This window comes from Carassius auratus, chromosome 18, assembly GCF_003368295.1.
Source record: "Carassius auratus strain Wakin chromosome 18, ASM336829v1, whole genome shotgun sequence".
Taxonomy (NCBI): domain Eukaryota; kingdom Metazoa; phylum Chordata; class Actinopteri; order Cypriniformes; family Cyprinidae; genus Carassius; species Carassius auratus.
In genome coordinates, this window is record NC_039260.1 from 9,786,643 (window position 1) to 9,813,843 (window position 27,201).

A 27,201-nucleotide genomic window follows, 5' to 3' on the forward strand; every position below is an offset into this window, starting at 1 on the left:
CTGTGTGGAGAAAGAAAAGCCAAGCACTGAGCTGATGTCTAGGATAGTGCATTTTTAATTGTTGTTCTTGGAGGAAACAGGACAATTTCTCTGAACCCCATCCAACAACTATAATACATTTAAACATCAGAGGTCGACTATAATCTCTTCTGTACATATGAACAATACTGACTTAAAAATAATACTTGTTTATCCTAAATGTTCAATGTAGAAGACAGACAAAAAGTTAATGCGCGCTGCTTCCGATTTCATAGTTGGGTTTCACAAAGTCAAAGTTCAAGCCAGTCACTGAGCACGCATGAGAGTAACTGGAAATACTAATTATGGCTTAACAGACAAAAAACTAAATATCCTGTGTTCGCGATGGCGGTACTTATTGCCACATTCAGTTCATTTGGAAACGGGTGAAAAAATATGAACCAAAATTTAATTATTACAAACAATATATACAGTTTTCACTTTCCCTTCAAAATTCCTCCAACGTACAAGCGCAATATCACACACACACACACACACACACGCACGCACTAATCTATACAACATTAAAGTTCCCAGTTCTTATTTACACATATTTGGTAAAACCCTGATTTTCGACAGTTTTTAAAACTCAACTTTCACTTATTTAAACATAAAACACGATCGATTGAAAATACTAAAGAGCAAAAACACCACCAGCTCTTTCTTTGATCCAAAACATTTGACCTAAAAGGCAAATTGTAAAATGTTCAAGCAGTCTTTCTCCTGTTAGTTCATTGTACTTTTTTTCCCTCAGAGTTCTTTACTTAAACAGTTGAATATACTAAAACTATGGTCCCAAAGTACACAATTTAATATAGTGTAACAAGTATGGACAACATGTACAAATACTAAAATGCTGCCAGTAACATAACAGACTGAGGGCAAAGGGAGGGCATTGGGAGGTGTCTATCAACGGTTACTGTAGCTTTCATTACAGTTGGGGTCCAGGAACCAGATGTCTTCTTGTGAGAAGTTGCTTCTGTTGTTATGGGATGGGGGCTGCCTTGCTCTGCTGCTCGTGGAGGCTCTGCTAGGGCTGCTGCTGCTGGAAGTGTTACCCTGCTGAGCCCCTCTGCTGCTGGGGATGGGCAGATGCGATCTGGGCCTTGTCAATCGCCGAGGAGAAGTGTGACCACTGTCAATCTTTTCAAAGAAAAATCAATATACAAAAAAAAAAAAAAAAACGTTTTTAACAAACAAGTGGAGAATGCACCTTATATTACATGTGTGCTATGTTACAAAAACTAGCAAACGACCAATAGGCAACATTTTAAGACAAATCCAAGATAGTGGTTGAGATGAGAGAAATGCAGATTATGAATAACCATATTTCATTCAATATTGTGGATAAATAAAGTTTAATTACAAAAAAAAATATATTATTATATGCACTAAATATTTGTGGTTTATAATAACATCATGCTGTTAGCTTTGCAACATACCAATGTCAAACTCCATCTGTATTAATTGTGTAAAAGTGCCCGCCCACTTTTTTAGCTGCTCTGCTTGTAGATATTTCAACTATTCATTTTTTCCCATGGGGATTTCAAAAAAGTCTTCATTAAAGAGTTGTAAGCCATGAATCAAAAAGACAACAAAGCTGCAAGACTGTGTACTTATGTGTGTGTGTGTGTGTGTGTGTGTGTGTGTGTATATATATATATATTTTTTTGTTAGTATACCATAAAGAGTGCTTTTTTTATTCTCTTATTGTTGGAGATTTCTTTGCAGTATTACGAGTAATACACCTTTTCACCAGAAATGCTGCTGTTAAACGTTAAAAATAAATAACAAAATTATACATATATAAAAAGTTAAAATAATGTGGGTTGATGGATTCAACAAAAGCATATACCATTTATTGACAACCTTGTAAGTTCACAGTAGGTCTGTCTGTCATAGCATATAAGTTGTTTCCCTAAGAAGAAAATGAACAGGATGTTTACCTCCAGAACCTGGCTATGCTCTATTTGTTCACGATGTGTAAAACATTCCAAATCATTTATTGATGAGGCTACATGACATGTAAGGAAGTTCACTTAAAAATGCAGCTATCTATGTAGGTGGCTCAGTAGGCTTTGGAACGGAGCCATAGTGTTTTATCAAAGACTTGCCTTCTGTGTTGGAGGATGGGTCATATCCACAGCGCACTCGGTTGTAACAGGGTGCGTTTGGGACTGCGTGACCTTGGCATCACTCCTCCGAGGAGTGGGCGGAATCGAGTCTGGAAGCATGATGAAGTCCTCTTTAAAAAGAGCAATCTGTACCAGGTAAAAGAGGAAATGAACACTGCTCGTCAATTCCTAGAAACTGCAAGGCCATGTGCTATAAACTGTGCCAGACTGTGTAGCCTGAACAGAAAGTCTCTAGGAGAAACACAAGCTGTTTTTTTTTGTTTGTTTTGTTTTTCTGAAGTTTGCACCGACTAAATCTGAGAATAGAGGGTTGAACCATTGCTTTTTAATGTGTATGTAAAATTAACAAATACTGATAATAACAATTTTTTGGCAGAAATGTGAGTGGTGCATGCACTGTATTTGCAAAAATGCTTCTTGAGCAGCCATTTCTGAAGGATCACGTGACCATTAAATAAACGCCACTGGTGAGAGCATACACTAAAAACAATTTTACCAACCCCATGCTTTTGAACAGTAGTATGTGTGAGCATTAATGTCTACTACCTTGCTTATGTCTGGCTCAGATTTGCTGGAGCACATGGTCTGGAGTTCTCTGATGAGATCCGTCTCATCATCAGAGCAGAGTGACAGACCCACAGTGACTCCTTCATTGAGTCTGAAGGAACATACACACGTAATCATTGACTAACACTGCCATCTGCTGGTAGTTCATACATATTCCCACATAAAAAACACACCTTGCATGATTGACATTTGTCATTGAGTGAGTGCTTGAATTGGCCAGAGATCCTGTATAATAAGAACACAGATTATTCTGAGAATTTCTATCAACATGATGCTTGTTGTAGTAGCAGAACTGCATAGGTATACTGCACAATCAAAGCCATCAGTTACACCTCACCTTCTCTTAAAGAGCAGCTAGAGCTCCTCCCAGAGGCGGGGCTTACTTTCTTCCGTGGACTAGTATTGGCTCGTCTCCAAGCGCAATTATCACGTCCTTTTCTGCCACCTTTCCTATAGGCAGAGCCAATGGTGGAAAGAGGGAAACATCCTCCCTGGAACTCTGGTAAGAATCTGTCAATCTCTAACCACACAAAGAGAAAAAGAGTGTATGACTAGAGTGTAGTTATATTAGTGGCAACTTGATTTGGTTTTGATGGTGCTGTACCTGTTCTGGGCAGCGGGCAGCCCTGCAGCACAGCTTTATTCAGCAGGATATTGAGAGCTGCTTTGACTACTGCCCTCTGACCTGGGCTCAGACCTCTGTTGTTGGGAGAGCGTCGCTGGGAGAGAGAGCGCTTGGCTGTTACTCTAGATATAACAGCATCCTCGACCCGTGGGACTATCACTGCGTTCCAAAGCCTCGCCAACCACCTAAACACAGACACACGGACCAGTATTAACAAATAATACTGCCTCTCACAGGAAATAATACAATAATCAATTAAATGTAATAAAAAACAAAGTTGAACTCAGTTTAAAGTTTCATTCAGATTCATGTACTGTCAAAAATATCAAGATTTCAATACTCATATTCTGCGGTATCGATACCAGCGGCATTCTCTCTTCTCTCCAACACTGAGTTAACACACACCACACTGTATTTCAATATTTTTATTTTAAATAGGTATACTATATAGTCATTTGCACTGTTTTAGAGGCTTCACTATAATCATTTACAAGTACGCAGCACATGATTATTGAAGTATGAGTTTTGAAGTTAGAAATTCCAGTATTGTGAATACACTAGACTGACGTACTTGGGAATAGCTTGGGTCTGTTCTGGATAAACAGGGCAGGAGAGGAAGATATAGGGTCCCAACAAGGCCTCCGAGGTCCCGAGACGTGACAGGCAGGCGTTGAGCTGGTGCCACACTGAGCACACCCAAGAAAGCGATTTGTGGACAGGATCATCAGCGGTCCAGCACCGGCCCTGAGTCTGAGCAGCACAGAGAAACTCATCATTAATCATCATTAAAGGGATCTTTTAATCCTGACATCTACTTTAGGCTTCATGACAGTTTGTGAAAGATATAACAAGTAGCTGACTTGTAAATGAATTTATCAATTAACGATGATCTTATAAGCTTACTGACCCTCAGAAGAGAAGACATTGTTGAATAAAGTTGTTATTTTTGTTTTCTTTGCACACAAAAAGTATTCTTGTGCAGTTGAACCACTGATGTCACATGGACTACTCCTTTGTACCTTTCTGGGCCATGAACATGGTAGTTGCGTTGCTGTCTATGTAGAGTCAAAAAGCTTGGATTTCAACAAAAATATTTTCATTTGTGTTCTAAAGGTGAACGAAGGTTTTACGGGTTTGGAACGACATGAGGGTGATTCATTAATGACAGAATTTGTTTTATTTTTGAGTGAACTGTACCTTTAAAAGTCCCAGTCTCCATTGTTATAATACCAGAACAGAATTGAAACTTATTCTTTAACAATTAGATATCGAAAAGAAAAATTAAATGAAACTGATTTTGTTGTGCGGTCTAAATGTTTATTTGAATGACTGAGCAGTCACATGGCATACTCTGCTCTAAACTACACTAAATATACTAAACTATCTCAACTAAATTTAGAGCTGAATGGTTATTCTGGTGGTCTTCCCTGCAGCTCATTAGATAATAAGCAGGGCTGACCTTGTGGAGGAGTTTTCTGCGTAGATGACGTCCCAGCATGCCATTGAGGGGCTCGGTGTCCCAGCGCAGCTGAACCCAGCGGAAGTGCTGCTGTAATCGTAGCTCCGCTCCCTGTAGGCGTGGCTTGGCCAGAGTGCCAATCAAAAAACTCCCTTCACGGAAATAGTAAAGCCCGTCCTGACCTGGCCATCAGAAAAGAGTTGAACTGAACTGCTCTGACTTTGCCAGCTCTGCTGCATCTGCAGGGATGAGTCTCACCATGGTTGACGGAGAGGGAATAGACAGATCCTCGGTTCTCCAGGGCTTCGCACAGGTCTCCCAGGAGGTGGCTGAGAGAGTGGGCTCTCTGCAGACCCTCCAAAACCACCACAACACAACACCCAGCGCTGCCTTCATGCAGAGACACCAGGAACCCTGAAAACACAACACAACACCAAACAAACCATGAAAATTAAAGGAAAATCACCGGTTCAACACAAAAATCAAGGTTGCAGTGATGCACTTACGATGAAAGTGAATGAAGCCAGTGTTTGGAGGATTTAAAAGGAAAAATTTAAAGAACATTATTTTTAATGCAATTCTATATATATTTTATAAAATAGTCATCATTTTATAGCAGATTAGTAAGTTTTTTTTCACAATCATGTTAACGTTTTATGGGAATATTACTGAAATTGTGAATATTTTTCGACATTTACATATTTGCCACATTCACTTGTAGTGCAAGTGCCTCACTTTTATTTTTTTACTTTAAATTTTTATAAGGTAAGGGCCAAAAATCATCATAGAGAATAATAACTCAAAGTCATTTCCATACATTTCAGATTTCGATCTTGTTTTTAGGGGTCTACTACAGTAGCTTCTTCCTCTGCTCCTTTGCCTGCATGGTCACCTGAGGAATGTGACTCCTTGACAGAGCGCTGCATGATTGAAGAGACTCTTACCACAGTTGATGAAGATCTCCAGCAGGTGCTCTTTTGATAGACCCTCGTCTACCTCCACCCTGACGACATCACAGCCAATCCCCTGGGCCTCCTGTCTGTGCTGCGAACACACACAAACACACAACAGGTGCATCAGAAACATCATGACCAGTACCGATGGACACAAATAACTTTTATTTGATAGAAAACACAGTAAAAACAGTAATACTGTGAAATACTATAACAATTTAAAATAACAGTTTTCTTTTTTTAAATATCTTTTTTGTAATTTATTATTTTGATGGCAAAACTGGATTTTCGGCAGCCATTACTCCAGTATTCTATGTCACATGATTTCTCAGAAAACATTCAAATATCGATAACATTGATGTGCACAGTATTCTTGTTTTTAATTAGCATCAACACTGAAATTAGTTGAACTTTTTTGTTTTTTTTAATCGTTTTTCTTTCAGGATTTTTGATGAACAGAAAGTTCAAAAGAAAAGCATTTATTTAAATATAAATAAGTTATTTTTTACACTACAAATGTCTTACGGTCACCTTTGTTTAATTAAATGCATTCTTGCTGAATACAAATTCATTTCTTTAAAAAAAAAAAACGATCTGAATAGACTCTAAATAGAATAGAAAAGACTCTAAACTGAATAGAACTGAATATATTGAATTACATTTCAGAAATGTATCAGTGTACAATATACAGTATGTATGAAGCTTTATTGTATTTAGACCTCCTCATATCTTCAAAGACATTTAAATGTGATATCAAAATGCATACATTTATTCATCCACAGAGTTAAAAACGAGTATTTAAAACAATTAATAATAGTTACCTTGATATAATGAGAGATCTGGTTGGCAATGTAATCCTGAAAGCTGCCCTCCAGCCCGTGGAAGATGACATTATGGTACTGTTCCACCTGACCACAAGAGTTCATCAAAATGCACTACCATCAACACTGGTAAATATCATGAACAGCACATGTATTATTCATTTAGACCAGCTTAATTTTATCATTCGTGCCAAATATTTTATTTATGCATGCCTTTATGGAGGCTCGATTTCTCAAGTGTGTCTTGGAGGGTGTTTTGCTGTCTTAAGTTACTGCTTGTTGCACTGCATGTATCTTCTATTACAACATTTTAAAACACAAATAGTATCTGTTGCCCCAAGGTGCCAAACTGGTGGTGGAGGCTCAAAGAATGTTGTATTAATCCCATGATATTATAATAAGGCCTTGTTTCTCTCAGCACTCTTTATCCAAACTTTAAAGATTATCCAGAGAAACTCAGACATGCTACAAACTCGGATGCAGAGAGTGAGTCAGCGTACCAGGCGCACATAGTTCTGCAGCAGCTGTAGAGGGATCAGGGAGTCGTACGTCATCTCATCCAGAGTGCACTCTGACAGGCCTGACAGAAAGCAAAATCATAGCAGCCATGAGCCGTACAGTAAATCAATCCTACCCAGTATATCAGAGCACACTGAGGCCATGGGAGATCAGGAGATCTGTGTCAAATTGATTGGAGCAAGGCCTACACAGAGTTGTTTTGACGTGCAATCGTATGAGATGGAATATTCTGGAGCCTGGCTAAACATCAGAGTCATGTGACGAAGGGGAGCACAGTGTGGCTATTCATTAAAGTGAGGAAACCCAAGAGATCTGCTGATTCTTTCTATCACAGAAGAGTATATCTTCTTCTTTACCAAGAGAATCTCTTACACATAATGTGATCCATTTTACTTGACAATAAGGTTCAATATGTTAATATTAGTTAATGCATTACATATTAGGGACTACAGTATATCCAATACTCTTACTGCATTTATTAATATAATTTGTTTTTGTAATAATATTTTTCTTTAACACATCAGGTTGTAATATACAAGTTGAATCATTAAAATGTTTGGGCAAGATTTAGTTTTTTCATAAGACAATAAAACCTTTATTCAGCAAAGATCCATTCAATTATATATATATAAAAAAAACCATTTCAAAGCTGTTCTTTCTTTTTATTCATTAAACAATACTGAATAAATATATAATAGTTTCCACAATACTATGAAGCAGCGCAACTGTTTCAGCATTGATAATATTTTTCTAACCACTAAATCAGCATATTAGGGTTACATTACCATTTAATCATTTTTAAAATGCTTTTATCCAGAGCGTATTACAAAAGAGGGTAATAGAAGAAATCAAAACCACAAAAATATTTAAATGTTGTGACAAGTCCCGGTTAGTCTAACGCAACATTAAATATTAAATACAGAGAATAAAAAGTGGATAGAAAAGAGATAGAATAGATACAGCTAATGTCAGAGTTTTATTTGGTAATAATTAAAAAGAAAACCAGCAGATATAATTAAATATATATTTCTTAATTATTATCAATACTGAAATTAGCTCTGCTGCATCCCCCCCCCCCCCTTTTGGAAACTGTGATGCCTTTATCATCATTTATTAATATATAAACTTATATTTTTTAATTTTAATGAATTTTTGTAACACCATAAATGTATTACTGTCCCCTTTCATCAGTTAAATGCATTCTAGCTGAATAAAAATATTAATTTTCTTGAAAAAAATTACTGATTCTAAACTGAAGAGTACTGCATGCATTTGAATAAATTTCATAAATGTATCAATGAATGAAAGTAGAAAAGATATAGAATAGATAGTGTTAGAGGGTCAAGTTATTATTTTTTATAATTATAAAACTAACAAGTACATAGAATGAAAAAAGAAAAGGAAAATAATAGGGTTTATAGGAATTGGGTTTTGTATAATTTTTTGGTTACACTTTATTTTAAGATATTATTACAGTGTAGTTACAAATTTAAGTACTGAGTATGTTAATTAACTACATGTACTTACTATATGGTTAGGGTTAGGATAAGGGTCACTAATTATGCACAATTAATTGTCATTATAAAAGCAAGTACATGTAATGTATAGTGTTACCATTTTATTTTTTTCCATGTTTTTATATGCATCTTATTCCCACCAAGGCTGCAATTATTTCATATTTATTCAAAAATTCTAAGCATTTAAAAATATAGTAAAAGTAATGCAATTTTGAAATATTATTAAATTTTTAAAAAGCTATTTGAAAGTAGTGGAAGTAGTGTGAAACCGGCCTCAGTTTGAAGAGACTGAATGAAATGGCTACAAAGCCCACCTTTAAGATGTATGGTAATACGCTGACTCAAACGCTTCCGAACGAGGTCCCAAGGAGACTGAGGCAGCTCCTGCCCTGGCAGCCATACAGCGTCCCCTGAAATACACACGCATAAAGATAACAGTTTAACTAGAGGATTCAAGAGAGGTACAGCGGCTAGATTTATGTGTCCGCCTATGGTGAAAGACATTGATGTGTAATCCTAACTGACATGGGAGCAGTTTTCATCAACAGTAGTACTGTATGTCAGACTTGAGCCATGATAAATCAGCTTTTATCCTGCAAATCCTCTTCTCTCACTCTTTCCTGTCTGTCAGTCTCCTCATGTTTTGTGTCAGGAATAGTAGATAGTCATCACGCTGCTCTCTGTAGGCCAAATCGCTTCATTTTGAAATCTGCTCTTGGTGTTTGGAAACATCTTGTCTTAAGGGAGGAGTTGAGTGTAAACAAAAAAAGAAGTGGTGAGAGAAAGAGTGCAAAAGGGAGAGAGAGAAGGCCAGAGGGGTGTGAAAGAGATAGGTGAGAACTTGGAGAAGGCTGGTTTATTTTCAGCAGCCCTGCATGACAACCCTCAGGTCGAGCCAAGCTCAGTTAGGCCTCTAACCCACGTCCTTCCATACCAACACCCAACACAAGAGCCATTTTAACCTCACGCTCACTAGAGCCAGTGTCAGCATAACTACTAAAGAGCCTACACATGTAAATAATAGCATTTGTGTAGATGTGTGCGTGGTGCTGTGTTCTATATTCAGAAGTTTTATACCACAAATTATACTAGTTACAGTTATATTTGATATTTATAACACAGTGGGCTTTTCAGTCATCTCTTTTTTTTTTCATCTATGACAACAGCAGTATAAAATTGCTGAGGTGGGGAAATTAAAACTTGAACAGTGACCAAGGGCAATTCAGGAAGAGCTGCAGCTGTTCAGGAGGCTGGGGCAATCTAAGAATAGCCACTGCAAAAATGTCTCTACGCTACAGGTTGCATTTAAAAGAAATCATGACATGATCATGGCTGCTTCTGCACTGTACATCCAAATATGTGAGTGAAGGGGTGAAGAAATGTCTAGGTCATATTTAATGTCATAATAAATTCATAAAAAAAAAAAATGCTGTTTAGGACCATTCACGTTTTTTTATTTTAGTTTTGCACTGTGATATGACAAATTACCATAAAGCCTAAAAAAACGCTACAAATAAACAGATGAAAAACCAGAATGAAAATTCAATAATCTAAAATTACTACAGTGATATATACTTAAAATTGTGATTTACAGTTCAAACTATATATATTTCTTTGCATTACAGAAATAAAAATGTAATTTTTTTACATAAATGATATACACTACCATTCAAAAGATGGGATCTTAATCAAGTTAAATGGAAGCAAATTAATCAGAATTTCTAGGCAATTACCGTATTTTCCGGACTATAAGTCACACTTTGTTTCATAGTTTGGCTGGTCCTGCGACTTATAGTCAGGTGCGACTTATTTATCAAAATTAATTTGACATGAAGAGAAATGAACCAAGAGAAAACATTACCGTCTACAGCCGCCAGAGGGCGCTCTATGCTCCTCACTGCTCCTGTAGCCTACACTGAGCAGCACAGAGCGCCCTCTCGCGGCTGGAGACGGTAATGTTTTCTCTTGGTTCTTGGTTCTAAATAAATGCGACTTATAGTCCGGTGCGACTTATATACCGTATTTTCCGGACTGTAAGTCGCACTTTTTTTCATAGTTTGGCTGGTCCTGCGACTTATAGTCAGGTGCGACTTATTTATCAAAATTAATTTGACATGAACCGAGAGAAATGAACTAAGAGACATGAACCAAGAGAAAAAATAACCGTCTACAGATGCGAGAGGGCTAGAGACGGTAATGTTTCTCTTGGTGCTTGGTTCTAAATAAATGCGACTTATAGTCCAGTGCAACTTACATATGTTTTTTTCCTCGTCATGAGGTATTTTTGGACTGATGCGACTTATACTCAGGTGCGACGTATAGTCCCAAAAATACGGTACGTTTTTTTCCTCATCATGACGTATTTTTGGACTGATGCAACTTATACTCAGGTGCGACTTATAGTCCGAAAAATACGGTAGTTAGTTACATTGTAGGATGTACAGTAGATGTGTTTACCTATAACTACAGAGGCCATGCTGTTAGAAGAGAGCCCCAAAGTGTCTGCCCTGCCCAGGGCTTCCTCCAGTTCCCAGCTCCCACAAATAAGCTGGAGGTGACTGGTGAGCAGATGACTCAAGCTTCCTGTTAGTTCTTCCCAGCTAGTATGGCGCTGAATTGTAACTTTGCCAACAGCGCAGCCATCCTCCAGGAGGTCCACAGGGCAAAGACGCTCTGGTGAGCTCATGAGCACCTGTACAACCACTATGTACCAGTCTAAAATAGGGTAGAACTCAAACGTTAAATGGTAAGAGGTCTATTATTAAGTCAGCTATCACATCTGTACAATGCTCCATCGCTCAAACTATACTTACCCAGGTTCTCTAGTAAGTCTTTGCAGTCATCTGTGGCAACATCATGTATGGTGCGATTGGATTTATCTCTCTTCTCCATGTCCTGTTGACTGTGGTTACACAAAACCTCCAGGCATTTCTGTAAACCAGGAGAGAGAAAAGCATGCAAGGGGCCACCTGTGTTTATCAGTCTCCTCTAACTCTTGTTTTCTGGTGTGAAGCAGTGTAGTCATCAACAAACATGTCACCTTGTAGCCCCTGGATGCAGCAATATGGGCAGCAGTCCAGCCATCCTGGTTACTGTGGTTGAGAATTTGACTGGCCTTGGTTATGCCAGGGTGTTGGAGCTCCTGGTGGGGGCCTGAAGTTGATGCAGGGAGACCCAGGTCTGGTTCAGGAGACGGGTGGTGTAGCAGGAGCTTCAGAGGGCCCACGTGACCTGAACTAACTGCGGCATGCAGAGCCGTGCAGTTGTCCTGTGAACAAAAAACACTTAAGCTGAAGGGGTAAACAGGTAGAAAAAAAATTCAATAATTGTGCAATTGTGTAATAAAAAATAATATGAGAGTTATTTATTAGATTGCATGTTTTTTATTTATCTGCAGTATTGTTATTTATATAATTTTTTAAATTACACAAACAAAATAATCTACAGATACACATACTTACAATAGAGCCGATCACAAAAATATTAAAAACTGGGCAGTATTTCCTAAAGTGTTCAGGAACGCAGAATGTTGTTGAGATTTGTGTAACACTGGTGTCAGTGCGGATCTGAAAACTCACAGTCGTGACATGTGAACAGTCCGCTCCTGTGTCTAGCAAGACTTTCACACACTCCACATGTCCCTGTTCACAGGCCAGGTACAGAGGGGTCCTTCCCTGCGAACACTCCCTGTCCAAATCAGCTCCACATTTCACAAGAGCTCTCACACACCTACCAATGACAGCGCAGATATCATTGCATAGAGGAACACATCAGAGACATGAAATTGCATCAACCCTAGTTACACGATTTAAACACAACTGGGCAGTGCTAAATACAGTACATGTCCAAAATATATCCAACACATTTTGTCATTTGGATACTCAATCCACATACGGAGGTAGTCAGGAGCGTATATGAGTACATCACATTTTATTTGACATGCTAATCCTTCTTGATGCATACCACCTACTCACCTGTCAGTCATTTAATGCACTAAAGCAAGGTTTTTATACAAGCATGTAACATGCAGCTTTAAAAGAACAAACCCATACAAAAATCTGGTCCACTTTATATTAGGTGTCCTTAACTACAATGTACTTATTGTGTTCTAATTTTATTGCAAAACACTTTTGCTGCTATTGAGATGGGAAACATGAAAGGTTAGGGACAGGTTTGGTTGTCTGGGTAGGTTTAAGGGTGGGTTTAGGTGTAAGGGATGGGTCAACAGTGTAATTATAAATATAATTACAAAAAATTTATTACAGATGTAATTACATGAAGGTTTTTAAAATATAAGTTCAATGTAAAAAAATTGATGTACACTAGGGTTGGGCCGATAGACGATGCCATCGTCCATCGCAATCAAATACCCCCCCATCACTTTCGAGATTCACGATCGCACGTACTCTGTTTATACTATCTGTTATACTATGGAGCGGCAGTACTTGCTACACATTTTACAAGATTATATGTTTGGCAGTGGTACTGATGAGGATCTGCAAATCATTCGCAAAACTGTCTGTTCTTGAAAACAAAATTAAATACTTAAATGACACAAAAGCGAGGGAATAGAGAAGAGAGGACTCACCCATGGTGACCATTTTCAGCAGCGGCATGTAACGGAGTAAATCCTGTTTCGTCAACAGCATCAGCAGATGCCCCTGATGTCAGCAGCAAATTTAAGCAGTCTAAAAAAATAGACATTAAAACATTATTTACATATTATAAATATATATATATATATTTTCTCTGTGTATGTGTACACAAGTAATTCTAAATCTATAGAAAAACAAACACTGGATAATGTCTCATGCAAAACTTATGCAAAGCTAGCAAATTTCAATTATTTAATGCATAGAAATGCTAATCTGCCCAGCACGTACCTGTGTGTCCATTAAAGGCAGCAGAGATCAAGGCAGAGGTTAATTCATGTTGATGGTGATGAATATCCAAAAGTGGATCTTGGTTAAGCAGCATAGACAATAAAGTGACATTTCCCTGGGAAGCAGCTTGGAGGAGAAGGGTTTGCCCGTCATCCAGGGGGACGGGGTCACCGCAGGTTAGCGAGGGGACTATGGAGGGACACCAGCCTGGGAGGGTTCAAGCAACAGCAGTAACTAGTGAGGCAGGTGCTTGTATTGTGTCAAAATGTGTTCTCTGATCCAAAACATTACCCAGAAGAACGACTCCATTTGTCATTTAAAAAAGATATAAGGCCACTGCCACTAGCGCAGTGCTATAACTATTTTGTAGTTCAGAAACCAAATTCCTCACCAGAGTGATGAACACACAAAACTTTTGTGTTCTAAAGGAAATACAAGTAAGCCAAATTCAGTCAAAACAAAGGGTAAATATTCACGTGATGTACACATTTTGGCACAACATTGGAAATGTATTATTCTAAAGAGTGTATATACGATTCACACCATCTCTCCTAGTAATCAGATCAAATGCTAGTCAACTTCATCTGTTTTTGGATCAGGTTAAAAACAAAACGTCAAATAAAAGACAAAACTCAGCCAGATAAATGAAATCAGGCAGCAGGCAGTTTATGGTACATTCATCAAAGTCACGCATCACAGATTGTGTCAGTCAAACTAAAACGTTCTAAACATGAAGCAGATTGTGCGAGACACGTCAATTAGACAGCATTAGAAAGAAGGAATCTACAGCAGAGAAACGGATGAATTTTGACTAATTGGTACCTATTAAAACAGAAATAAAATGAGTGAGGATGTAATTACTCTAGTATCTGATTGCTAATGCTAGGGTATGTTTGTAAATAGCTTCGTCTCTAGGGATTCTCTATGTTTATCTCGGTTAGTGGAAGGAATTGAAGTGAGAGAGATTAATTGAAGTCCAGTGGGGTAGCATAAGATTATTGGTTCTTTTCTGGGTTAAAACGGACGGCAGAAAGAGCAGAGGAGCCTCAGAGAACTGCCATGGCTGAGTGGCTGCAGAGAGAGGGAGAAAAGTGCTAATTTTTAGCATTTAACGATGACAGCTAGCTACCGACAACTCTCAGAGCTACCCTGTGGATTAGTCTCTAGTGACAATGAAGAGGAAGACTCTGCTGGAATACTTGCTCTGCTTTCACTGGTGTTACAAATGTCTTTCTCTGGTGCTCTCAGAGAGCTATGAAGAGGCCTGCAGAGACAGGGTGGTATTTCAAAATGTGAGAGAACACTAAAGCTTCTGACACTGTTTCCAAGGGGAAATCTAACTGCAGTTGGAGCCGTCTCATACTTTTGGCTGACATACCAATGTATGACTGTACCTAACTGACATCTCTGTTAAAGCTTTTTTGGAACTACCCGGCTGAAAAGACCAGCATATGTTGTGTTTTTTGATGTTGGTCATCAGTGTATACAAGAAAGACTGTGCTGTTTGAGCAGCCACCAGCTGGACTAACAACAAACTGGCACAAACCAGCCAGATCAGCATGGACATTCCTGTTAATCTATGCTGGCCTTTATGGATGGTATCGTTTTATTCCAAAACAGGTGTCCATTTCTGCACACTGAGGGCCACTGTCCTGTAGAGTTTAACTCCAACCCAATCAAATACACATGAACCAGCCACTCAAGGTCTTTAAGAACAATGCAAATTTCCAGAAAGGAAATATTGGTGAGGGTGCTCCTTAAATTAGTGATGGTATATATATATACAGTATAGTTGGATAGTTTCACCCTCTAGCACCTCCGCTGAACCGGGCCTAGTTGGAGCTATATTTTGCAGGACACTGACCCTCCAGGAGCAGGGTTAGACAACTATGCTCTAAGATATGAATTTACAGTTCTCAAACAAAGACATCAACAGTATATTTCAGAAGTAGAATTGCATAATATTGTGGAGAATAAATGCAGATGGAGACAATATTTAGTAATATTTGAGTACAAGATCTTGACAAATACAATTATATTGGGTTAGTTGTCTAGGAACAACTAACAACTTATCTTTGGAACAATTATTAAATATTAAAATGCAGAGAATGACACCACATTCACAGGTTTCAAGTTTCTCTACAGCCAGTAAAACAAAGAAACAGATGGTGGCATGGACACGGTGGAGTGGTTAATATGAGACATTGTGGGAAACAGGTTAGTGGTAGGACACAGGAGAGCCAGAACCATGCTTAGGTCAATGGGAGGAAAGGGGATAGAGCAGCCTCTGGCATCAGCTTCAGAATAGGTTATAGGAAAGAACCCTAGAGTACTGCTTTGTCAAGTGAGGGTCAACCTGACCTATTCGTATCTAAAAGTGCTTTTATGAAGTCAAGAACCTGTCCTGACATGGGTGCCCTCAAGAATCTTACAAAAATTATTGGTTACGTTGAAGTACTACATTTCATCTGGCAGGTAACCCTATTAGTTTATGAATACTCCTCTCTTGGTTTCTCCAAGTCTATGTTCTCTTCTACTAGGACTTACTGAAGAATACATCAAGTATGGAAAAGCAGGGGAGTAGAGAGGAGCAGCAGTGAAAGCAAGGGTGAAGAATGGAGCACCCTTTTACCTGATGCTGCTGCCAGGGGGCTGCCCGGGTGCTTGGTACTATGGGATGGAAGACTAGGTGGGTTTATGGAGGGGCTACTGACAATGGTAGCTGTGGAGGAGGTGGTGACAGTGGGACACTCCACACATGCTGCTGTCGTTTGTGAACCCCACGGCCAGCCAGTACAGGAAGCACCCACCTGTGATGCAGTCAAGGCTGGGACTGTACCGCCCAAATCTAAGGAGGGCTTTGGTGGAAGCTGAGGGGTGGCAGTTGATTTGGCAAGGCCCACCCCCAGTCCTGTTCCTGGGGACCTGCTACCTTCACCTACTACTTTGATTGGTGGGTGTGGAGGGGACGGTGTCTGGGACAGTCCTGGTTTTTTTGGTGGGATGGGAGGTGGGTTACCCCGGTCAATGCGGGCCACAGTTGGTGATTTAAGGCCTATCTGGGGGTGGCCCAAACGCCCGGTGAATGGTCCCCCCTCAGATGCGGAGTGTGACAGACCAGGGCGAAGGGCTGCAGGGGGCCCCCCTGCTGGAGGGCTTGTAAAGCGGGAGAGAACCTGTGTGACTGTGTGGCGTGCCTGCTGTTTGGCTGCAAAGTTGTCTCGATTTGTGGGGGACAGATCGCGGGAAGGGGGGCTCTGGTTTGCGGTTCCATTTTGGTCCTGCTCCGAAGCAGAGGGTTGGAATTTGTAACGGGCCGCCTGGACGCGAGGACTGACCCCAGTCGGCAAGGTAGCAGACACACCAGGTGAATGTGAACCATGTGCATGCATTTGGCCCTCTCCTCCATTTTCTGCCTGAGTGCTCCCGTGGTGTAGCCCACGCCCCACACTGGAAGTCTTAGGTAGGTTCATGCTAGCATAGGTGGAACCTGTAGGCTTGACGGGGATGGAAAGTGGCACCTTCTTAGCCACTTCATTTTCCAGCACTACATCTGTCTGAGAAGAGACAGCCTTACAGACAGTGGCCTCAGTGCCCACAGCCACAGACGCCACAGTTTTAATTTGGGAAGAAGGCAGTGGTGGGGTGTCTTTGCATCGCTCAGTTCTTAGTTGCTCCACCTGCTGGCGGAGATTCTCACTTTCAGCTCGCAGCTCCACAGCACGCATCTCCTCGCGGCTAAGCCTGGACCGTAGCTGTTCTCGCTCAGTATCAAACTCGGCCAGCTGTTTCTCCATTTCCGCTTCCATCTGTTGGCTACGACGTCGTTCAGATGCCAGTTCTTCCTCCAGTCGTCCCACAGAGCGGCCTTCCTGCTCAGTGCGGGATGAGAGCTCCTCAAAGCGCTGGTTCTCTTCGACCACACGAGCAGCTAGCTGCTTGCATTCATGCACCAGTGACATCACCACGTGTTTGTTTTTCTCTCGCTCATCCTTCAGCTGAGCAGACAGCTTCCTATGTTCCTGCTCCAGGCTCTGCAGCTGCAGTTTCTCCATTTCAAGCTAGACACAGCAGCAGCAGGGAAAACGTGAGACTCGCAGAGAGTAGATAACACACACATAAAGCAAGACACAGATTATTAAACAATAAAAGGTTTGTCAGTCCATTGGACAGTGAGAAAATTTAAAAAATGACTAGTACTTAAATTAGTCTAGTACAAAGAAACTTGGAAAATGTCCTGAAATCAGAGGTCACTCTATGTTAACCTTAAATAACTTTCTGCTTATGTCTAAGCTCCACTACTGAAGCATTTGCATTAATTGATTAGTTGTAGTGTTTTTCTATATTTTGTAAGCCACACTTTAAAATATATATATTAATAAACCCCAATGTCTATTTTAGAAACTGACTTAATTAGCTTTATCTTTGAAAAATAAGGTCAAGGGATCAGTACTCATGTGCTGAGATGATCACATCAGTCTCGTCTGATAGCACTTTGACCTTATAGCAGGTGTCCATTTCTTTTAATATGAAAACTGAATATCAAAATAGGGGACACACTACTACCATCAACTGCTGCAATACACTACTTCCAGGAAACAAAGATGACCAATTAGCTCTTTTGTCACACATAAGAGCTCAGGCTTTATTTACAGATTTTAGCTACTTAGCCTATGAATAAATGAATGCTTGCTCAGAAATAATGAGAAAACATTAGGCACAGTGGCTAGAAACAGACAGAAATCACTGTGATAACATAAAACTACTGTACCGATGCAATGAGAGAACTGTCACCATAACAACCAAGTACAAGTGTTTATTATTGGAACAGAGAGCTCAGATCTCTCAGTGTCAGTGCAACATGTAAATATGCATGCTATGTACCTATATATAAACTGTATCTTGTTATATATGTTATATATATATACAGTATATATATATATATATATATATATATATATATATATATATATCTTGTTATAATAGGCCTATCTGAGATGGTGGACACAGCTGATATCTGGTCTGCAGAAATGGGTGTGCGGTGATGGGCCAGGGGTCGCTTGGAAGAAGCACACCTGTGTGTGTTTTTAAAGTTCTAGACCAGCTTTGATATCATGTAGCTTGTATTCTTCGTAGCACTAGCTCTAATTGTGAGATGCAGATTTACGAAAGTGTTTGTCAGAGTGTTTTAGAGCTTAGCATCTATTTCTCTCCTTCTCTAACACCTCCTACTCTTCTTTTTATACCGTCACTGCTCTCCTTGTCTGGCACTCTTTCTTTCTGTTTTTTTGTACTATGCTTATGTAGAGGTTAGAAAAACTGGATTTTGCCTTCAAGTTTTGATTTCAAGTCACTATAGCCCCTTTCACACTGCCATTCCGGCAAATACACGGGTAAAGTGTTCCGGCAATTGTTCCCGGGTTGCTAGATTTTGCACTTTCGCACTGCCAGTGATGACCCGGGATAAGTGCGTGCTTTCACACACAACCCGTAAAGATCCCGTAACGACACGTGACATCAGGGCGTGACGTGTAATGTACGAGTCGAAAACTTTAGGCACGTTATACTTTCACTGAAGCAGGCGAACAACCTCAGCGTCAGCGCGTAAAGTGAGGAACTAACTGATCTCTGCTTCATTACAGTTTGCGCATATTGTTTTGTCGCGAACGTTGATCATCCTTCAAAACAGCCAGTAAAAGAGCCGTGCGATAATGCGCATCATCACTTCGACACGGCATTAGATCTGGCTTTTGTTCACACATGGCTCGTCCCGTGTTGAACCCGGCAATGTTACTAGGTCCCCGACCCAGGTTCAATGCCGGAATCAATCCCGGGATGTGTTTGCTTTCACACAGAAGGCGACCCAGCAATGTTCCAGGCAATATGCCGGGTCTGACGTGCAGAGTGAAAGGGGCTTATTTGTGCCAGAACAGTATCAGTGCAGCAGAGGTGGACAAATTTCCACACAGGAAAGGAGGACTTATTTCAGATAGAATATGCAAATATTCTTTGAATAATTCACACACAATCTTTTCTGTGGTCTTGCCCTGTTACACATATATGCATGCACAATTAAACACACAATTTGAGGTCTTACCCTCTTTTGTCTGTTCTCAGCAGCCGAGAGCTGGGCAGACATTCTCTCCTGCATCTTACGGCAATGGGCCATAACAGCTTCTAGCACAGTAATTGGACTCGCACTAACAGGCCTGCGGTCCTTTGACCCAGTCCCTGACTCGAAGTCCCTCTGCAGGGCAAGGAACGGGTCCGTCAGACTGAACTGTCCATATCGCTCCTGCAGGAACACTTCTTTCCTACGAGCCTATGAAGAAAATAATACAAAAGATTGGTGAGCTTATTTATAGTCCATTTTCTGGTTAAGAATGTATTTTTAATAGCTTTGCATATTCACAACTGTCTGTTTGTAATATCAAAATCATCCTATTTTGGACAAATAAATGCTTAGTTATGTTGGATAAATTGAATAACATGGAAGAATTCTGATCATTACAGAAACACGGTATGCAAGCTGTTCTGTTCAGCAGTCCTATTTCCAGAAGCAAGAAAATTGGCTTAATTTAGTTACATGGTAAAATAATTTAAATAGTGCTTACATAATATAGGAAAGAGACCAAATTCTGATCAATATTTGAATATTCTTGTGCATGCATAGTAAACATGAGACAATGAGACACAGAAAACTTTAGGAGGTCAAGAGGTAAATACCAGGATGCCAACATGGTGCCTGTAGGATGCTGGCAAATCATTGTGAAATAACACAAAGCAATTATTACACATTATGTTCCCTTGGTGATGCATGGTACAGTAAGTGGTGGGTGAGAAGAAATGTCTTGCTGACTTAATGTGCTTTGGCCTAGAGACATGCAAGTCTCCAACAGCGCTCGTGATCTTGTGGATATCTTCTCTGGGAATTGTTCCATCTTGGGAACATTAGTGCACAAACAATTGTGTATTATTAATTAAGGTAAACATTAATAACAAAAGAAGCCTTTATGCCCTTTTACTCTCTGATGCACACATAAATCAAATAATACATCCTCACACTCACACAGAGAGCAGGTTAGCACTTCTTCAGGGGTGATCATTAAGCCTGACGTTTACTTTAGGCCATGTCAAGTCCAGCTGGTCATCTCAGCAGGGTCAGCAAAGGGCCAACCCTGCCATAACGCCCCACAAATGAGATGTTTTCCTTGACACAAATCAACTCAGATGAGTGACGCTGTATTTTACTGCATAGAGATGCATCACAGATTCATGTTAACTGTAACTTGGGTCAAGACAAGAGTCTAACCGGTTGCATCTGCAGTGGGACAAAAGTTGCATCTTCGTTACGATGCAAGAAAAAATCTGTACAAAGAAAATAAGAAATTGTATGGGTAAAAACGGAAAAAATTGCTGACATAAAAAAAGTTACCTTACTATATTAAATGAAAACAGTAGTAGATACACTAGACAGGACATTGTTAAATGTACAGTTTTCGTAACTGAAAATCAAGTTATCTTGTAATTTACAGTGCAAAAAATGCAAACTGACATTCCCAGAATCCCTTAATTTGATGGTTTTTCATTTAATTGTTTATTTTTATTTTTATGTTATCACTTAAGTACATTTAGGGTATTATATTACCTCGTATGTCATTGAATTAATGTTTATTGCATTATTTTAGTGTCATGTTAGTCATGAATAGTGTTTTTTATTTGTGCAGGTGACACTTTAAACCTTCCATAGATTAGTACTTGTGGAAAAGATGTGATGAAGTTTGATTCATTATGTGGCTTTCATTACCACCTGTGTTTTTATGATGGTTGCCACTATATTATAAAGGTATAAAACAGATTTTAGAATTTTAGTGTATTAAAAGGCACAATATGGAGGTTTTTTAATTAAAATATCCAAAAAAACACGCTCACTCTCAGGCAACCCACTGGGCTGATCTACACTACCCATCTGTTATGGAAAAGTCATGCTATAAAATGAACAAGCAGATCAAATGGGAGAGATAATCTAAAAGTTTACTCTCGACAGGGTGTCCCTATTTAACACAGTCTGTGTAATGCAAGCAGAAGGAACCATGCAAAGAGAACAAAGCATCCTGGAGGCTAATGGCCAACTATTGCCTAACCATAGAAGGAAATAATCAACCTACAGATGTACAAACACACACACATACGCATGCAACCCCTCAGATGGATGATTCTCATTGCAAGTGTCAGGATCAGTTTACTTCTGCTAAGTATCACGGCTTTCAAGGGCATAAAAGTTCTCGAAGTGAGTTGCTTTCAGTCCACTTAACACGAACAGACAGACCAGTGCTGGACCAGGCTTATTTCATTATGAGTGCAGTCTGCCATATAAATGGAAAACAAAAGGAAGTGGGTGAGAAAAATTGGAGACAGTCTCAAATCAAAGGAATGTACATGGACGGATTATGTTTCAAAAAGACTGAAAATTACACCACAGTCTACTATAGTTATGATCAAGTGGAAAGGAATGACTCCCCTTCATGATCCTTGTGGATTGGGAATATCTCTTAAAAATAAATTTACATTTAGTTTTACCTTCTGAAATACTAGGGGAAAAAATCTCTAATATTATCAAACTGGATGAAAGGTTTTAGAGTGGAAAAAAGAACTTTAAGGTTACAAAACAACACATAATGCATCAGACCCAATCCTTAATACTTAACAATGCTGTTGTTTTCCCACTAGAAATTATGCTGCGTGTAAACTAAATAAAAACTTCCATCTTTAAAATGGCTAAATGTAATATTTGACCCCACATAATATTTCACAGAATGAAATCTATTTTAGAGTAGGAATGACCCAGGAAGAACAGCAAAAGCACAGCAGAAAGAGAAATTCAAATATACTCCTGTTATTTTGACCAACAACTGTGAAGGAGCTAATAAACATTGCAAAGTCTAGAGGAAAAGAGAATGAGGAGGGGGTTGAGGGAAAGACGGAGAGTAAGAGAGAGAGAGAGAGAGATCTAAAGAGATGGGAGTCTGGAGGCGGGAGAAATGTCTGTGTGTCATGGCAGATAGAGAATGGAGGGCTTTGAGATTCTCAGCCATCTGGCACTTTCCTCTCGGCTTTCACAAATCTCTTCTGTAATCACAGAGGCTGTGCTGTCCCTCCTCCTCCTTATGAACTACTTTATCTGTCCATAATGGATCAAGGGGGTCAGGAGCAACATTCAACACATTGTTTGGTATTAAGAGTAAAGATGAGGCTATGGTGGAAGAAACTAGCCATAAAAAAACAAAGAAGAGTTACATCTGACTGACATAATTATTGTTTGTGGAAAATCAGAACATAGCTGCTTTGTACAAAACCCATCTGTTAATACTAATACTAAAGCTTTGGTTATAATGAAGCCATGATTTAGTTGTCACATTCTACTATAATGTAGAAATACATTTTTCCAATCTTTTAGGGCATTAGGCATATATTTCTATTTTACTGCAGAGCAATTTATTATGAGAGCTAAAGGGTATAACCCCTCACTTTAGGCCAAAATGTAACTTATCAAAATTACAAGAATATTAAAAGGGCCCAATCCTTTACTTTCATTTTTTTTCTTGAAAGCCCAGTTATAATTGTATTCAAGGTTGTAATTTAGTTCTACACGACCCTTTTCACGGTCTCCTTTTCATTTAAAGGAATAGTTCACCCTAAAATGAAAATTCCATCATTGTTTACGGACCCTCATGTCATTGCAAACCTGAAATTATTTCTTTCTACTGTGGAACAGACACAAACAAAAAACGTGAACAATTTTGGGAACCAAAATTGTAGAGAAAGGAAAAAATATATAATATTCAAAATATAAAATATTTTAAAAAACTGTTGGGAACCAAAAAAAAACATTGGAGCCCATCGACTTCCATTGAATAAAAAAAAGAGAACCAAACATTGGAGCCCACTGACTTCCATTGTATACAGGGAAAAAAACAACTCAAATATTTCTTACTTTTATTCATGTTTCACAGAAAGAAAGTCAGCATACAGGACAAGTTTGGAACTTGTTGAGTAAATAATGACAGGATTTTATTAACTTACAGTTTGGAGGTTACTGTACATGGAGACACTTTCTTGCTTAAAAAGAACATATTTTGAGAAGTGTTTCACTTTCTCAAGTCTATGGAAACCAAAACACTGGTTATCACCCTCTTCAATATATCTTCTTTTGTGTTCTGCAGAAGAAAGTCGTACAGGTTTGGAACAACATGTAGGTAAGTAAATGACAGACCTTTCATTTCTGTGCAAACCATTTCTCTCATTTGGGCATGCATATCCTAATGTGTGTCAAAATCATGGTGATTTGTGAATGATTTTTTTTTTTCTGGCGTCCAAATGGCCCAGGTGGACTGGAGAGGAAGCAGGGAAAAGCTTATTAAATATCAAGTCAAATCATGTTTTTTGTATAGCTCTGTCCTAATCTGACTGGGTTTTAAGAGGCTGAATAAGACGACGAAGAAAAAAAAAAAAAAAAAACCTGTTGAAACTTCACAGACACTCTCTGCCAAGTCTTGAGTTTCAATTGTGTACACAGGACTCCTGGTGGAGTTCAGGCAGGTCTCTGGTATTATTAGCATTAACCTTTACAGGCACGTGCTGGCTGAGTGAGGGGTCCAGGGCACAGCGCCAAAGGGGAAGAGATGCTAAAAATGAGCAGAGAGAGAGAGCAGGACAAAGACTGTTTGAGGGGAGTGATAGAGGATGAATAAAATGGTGGGAAACAAGGTGAGAAAGAGGCAATATACTATTTCCCTACAGAATCCACACCATAACAAATCCATCACAGATATTTGCAAACAACAGTTATCTACTAATTGCAAATAACACAAAGCACTTCACATTTTTCTGCTCTGAAAAGTAAAGTATCGAGTCACTTCCACCAAACTGATGCCAATTCAAGCGTCTATTTGAGCCACAAACCTAAAAATCTGCCGTCATCTTCCAGCGGATGCCCTCAGGCATATTACACTGCCTAGTAAGGTTAACCCATGAGCAAGACGTTTCTGTGGGAGAAAGTGCTTTTTCTGTGTCGATTCTGTTTGAATGTGAGTGTGCGTCCAAAGACTCTCACAAGAGGCCTTTCAATTATATCAACACAGAGCTGGCTTTGTGGGCCAAGGACTTCCGCAGCTCTACTAACCCAAATGTGAGATCAAAAGGCATCAAACTGATGGAGAGGAAGAGAGGAACGGAGAAGAAATTTAGTCTTGTGACTTACATCAGAGTAAAACACATTATTCACAGTTGGAGAGGCTCTGAAAGCTTGTGACTTACTGACTCTACAGACTCTGAACATTTTCAGTTTACTGGCTCCATATTGACGATGAGTTGGAAGAGCTTATGGTAAAGGCCTGTACATTTTTCGTTTCAGTAGAAAAATAGGGCACTAAAGGTTTAAGGGTTGCTGTTCGGGGGGAAAAGAGAGAGGATTGGGTCCACGGGGGGAGAGAGAATCTGGGCAACCGAGCGGTCCCTACAGACCATCCCACCCCCATTTGAAAACCCCCAATACCAACCACCATCTGTCGTGTACCCTCTCATACAAGCCACAATTTTGAGCCCTGATCAGATCACCTGACCCACATATTATAACCCTAGTGTCTAAGGTCAAAAAATAACATGCAACTCCAAATGTGTCATTAATGTGAAAGTAAAAATAATGAGTGAGGTTGCTTTAAAATGACATTTAGAATATTACAAATATTTTTATTTTAACTAAATGCTGTTCTTTTAAACTTTCTATTAATCAAAGAATCCTAGAAAACAGAATCTGTTTCAATGTTGAAAATAATCAATGTTTCTTGAGCACCAAATCAGCATTTTGAAATGATTTCTGAAGGATCGTGTGAAACTGAAGACTGGAGTAATTGCCATCAAAGGACTAATTTACATTTTAAATTATATTAAAATAGAAAAGTTATGTTAAACTTTAATGATATTTCAGAATATTACTGTTTTACTGTATTTTTGATCAAAATATATCCAGCCTTAGGAAACCTAAGATACTTAAATTGTACCAACCATAAACAACCATTTAATATAAACATGGAAGACAAATTCTGCTTCATTGGAAATCCTCATGCACTCTTGCTAATTTTTCTTGGTTGAAAGACATAATGTCTTTTCTATATTCGGAAAAAAATTAACACTCCATTAGTCTCCGTTAATTCATTTAATAAGAAGTGGAATTATACACTTTTCTCCCATTTCTTTTATTTTCTCTTCTCTCTTTCTCCCCTTTAGTTTATGCGGGTTAAAGCTGCAGTAGGTAACTTTTGTAAATATATATTTTTTACATATTTGTTAAACCTGTCATTATGTCCTGACAGTAGAATATGAGACTGGCTCCTCCCAGTGGTCCTATTGCCATTTGCAGTTACGGATCGCTCCCGGTAAGAAATCAACCAATCAGAGCTGCGGTCCGTAACTTTGTTTGTGTTCAAAATGTAGAAAAAATGTATATAATAAGTGAGTACACCATGAATCCATTTTCCAAACCATGTTTTTAGCTTGTCCTGAATCACTAGGGTGCACCTATAATAAGTGTTTATATTCGGACTATTGTAGATTGCTTCGGGGGTACCGTGGCGGAGTAACCCAGTACCTTTGTGATTCTTCATAGACATAAACAGAGAGAAGTAGATCCGGCTATGATGTTCTTCCGCAAGACGCAAGTAGTTCTGTTTATTAACCGCTAGAGCGTCAAAAGTTCCCTACCGCAGCTTTAATTTGGTTGGGTAGGGAAAAGGGTGATGTTCTGGTTATTTACATAATTTTATTCATCTATTGTTATGGGTGTTTAAAAAAATAGCAGGTGGTGTTGATTTTCACATATGCCAATGAATATGTTGATATTTAAGAAAAAAGTCTGTAGCTTGTAGCAGCACACTTCTTCAGTAGGTTTTCTATCAGTTTATCTCTGAGGATATGAGGATGTGATAGAAATATTATTCTCATGACATCTTTTCAAGCAAAATAAAGCTTGTGGCTGAGTAAACGACATTGTGCCGTTTGTCAAATTTCTATTAAAAGTACGAATCGGATTAATGAGATGCTGCTGAGTGAAGCAGAACTGTCAGAGACAAAATCAATAACAAACAATTCGGGCAACGAGGAAATCCTGCACTTTTAATTAGAAGCCCTCTATAACATCTATCCAGCAGGGAATGTCAAACCAAAGGAAAAACAGTGACACAAACTTGACCCCTATCGACAGGAATTAAAGATGACATCAAAATAACAGGACACGGATGTAATATAGAAAAACGGTACAACAGCTCTGCTCATGAAGTGAAGAGGAACTGTCATACTCCCACATACATACACTTCTGGGTCAGATTCATTTTAAGCTCAAGGCGCTGCTTTACCCTGATGTGAAACACTCACAAACACAGACACCATCTTCCCTATGGGATTCACATATGGAAATCTATTTATGATTTTGCTGCATATATCCCAAATGCAGCCTGAAATCTTTCTGTTTGGATAAGCAACAAAGACGGGTCTGGATCTGGCCATATTTAAAGATATGAGTGGATTTATCTGACCTGGAATAAACACATTATACACATATATGCTCAAGCCCAAACACAATGTTCCCATATGTTATATAAATGTACCACTTAGGGCATTTTCCGTACGGTGTACAATATGAAGCAATGA

At 39.1% G+C, this 27,201-nt stretch overlaps 1 protein-coding gene across 3 annotated transcripts in view; it reads right to left on the reverse strand.

The window, feature by feature from the left end:
- Positions 1–37: 37 nt before the first annotated feature.
- Positions 38–27,201, reverse strand: part of LOC113118389 (cortactin-binding protein 2-like) — a 40,476-nt gene continuing 13,312 nt past the window's right edge. For 2 of the 3 annotated variants that reach the window (XM_026287517.1, XM_026287516.1), the window contains exons 3-23: positions 19,595–19,819; positions 16,130–17,558; positions 13,498–13,704; positions 13,203–13,302; positions 12,193–12,343; positions 11,655–11,882; positions 11,428–11,545; positions 11,072–11,329; positions 8,929–9,024; positions 7,079–7,158; positions 6,579–6,665; positions 5,749–5,848; positions 5,063–5,218; positions 4,805–4,986; positions 3,917–4,095; positions 3,325–3,530; positions 3,058–3,240; positions 2,894–2,945; positions 2,700–2,811; positions 2,133–2,279; positions 38–1,161 (exon numbers count right to left, since the gene is read on the reverse strand). In XM_026287517.1, coding sequence (XP_026143302.1) covers positions 928–1,161; positions 2,133–2,279; positions 2,700–2,811; positions 2,894–2,945; positions 3,058–3,240; positions 3,325–3,530; positions 3,917–4,095; positions 4,805–4,986; positions 5,063–5,218; positions 5,749–5,848; positions 6,579–6,665; positions 7,079–7,158; positions 8,929–9,024; positions 11,072–11,329; positions 11,428–11,545; positions 11,655–11,882; positions 12,193–12,343; positions 13,203–13,302; positions 13,498–13,704; positions 16,130–17,558; positions 19,595–19,819 — 4,530 coding nt within the window. In that variant the 3' untranslated portion in view covers positions 38–927. Of the gene's footprint in view, positions 1,162–1,873; positions 1,937–2,132; positions 2,280–2,699; positions 2,812–2,893; positions 2,946–3,057; positions 3,241–3,324; positions 3,531–3,916; positions 4,096–4,804; positions 4,987–5,062; positions 5,219–5,748; positions 5,849–6,578; positions 6,666–7,078; positions 7,159–8,928; positions 9,025–11,071; positions 11,330–11,427; positions 11,546–11,654; positions 11,883–12,192; positions 12,344–13,202; positions 13,303–13,497; positions 13,705–16,129; positions 17,559–19,594; positions 19,820–27,201 lie in introns of all 3 variants that reach the window. The other variant, XM_026287518.1, reaches the window with a different exon arrangement.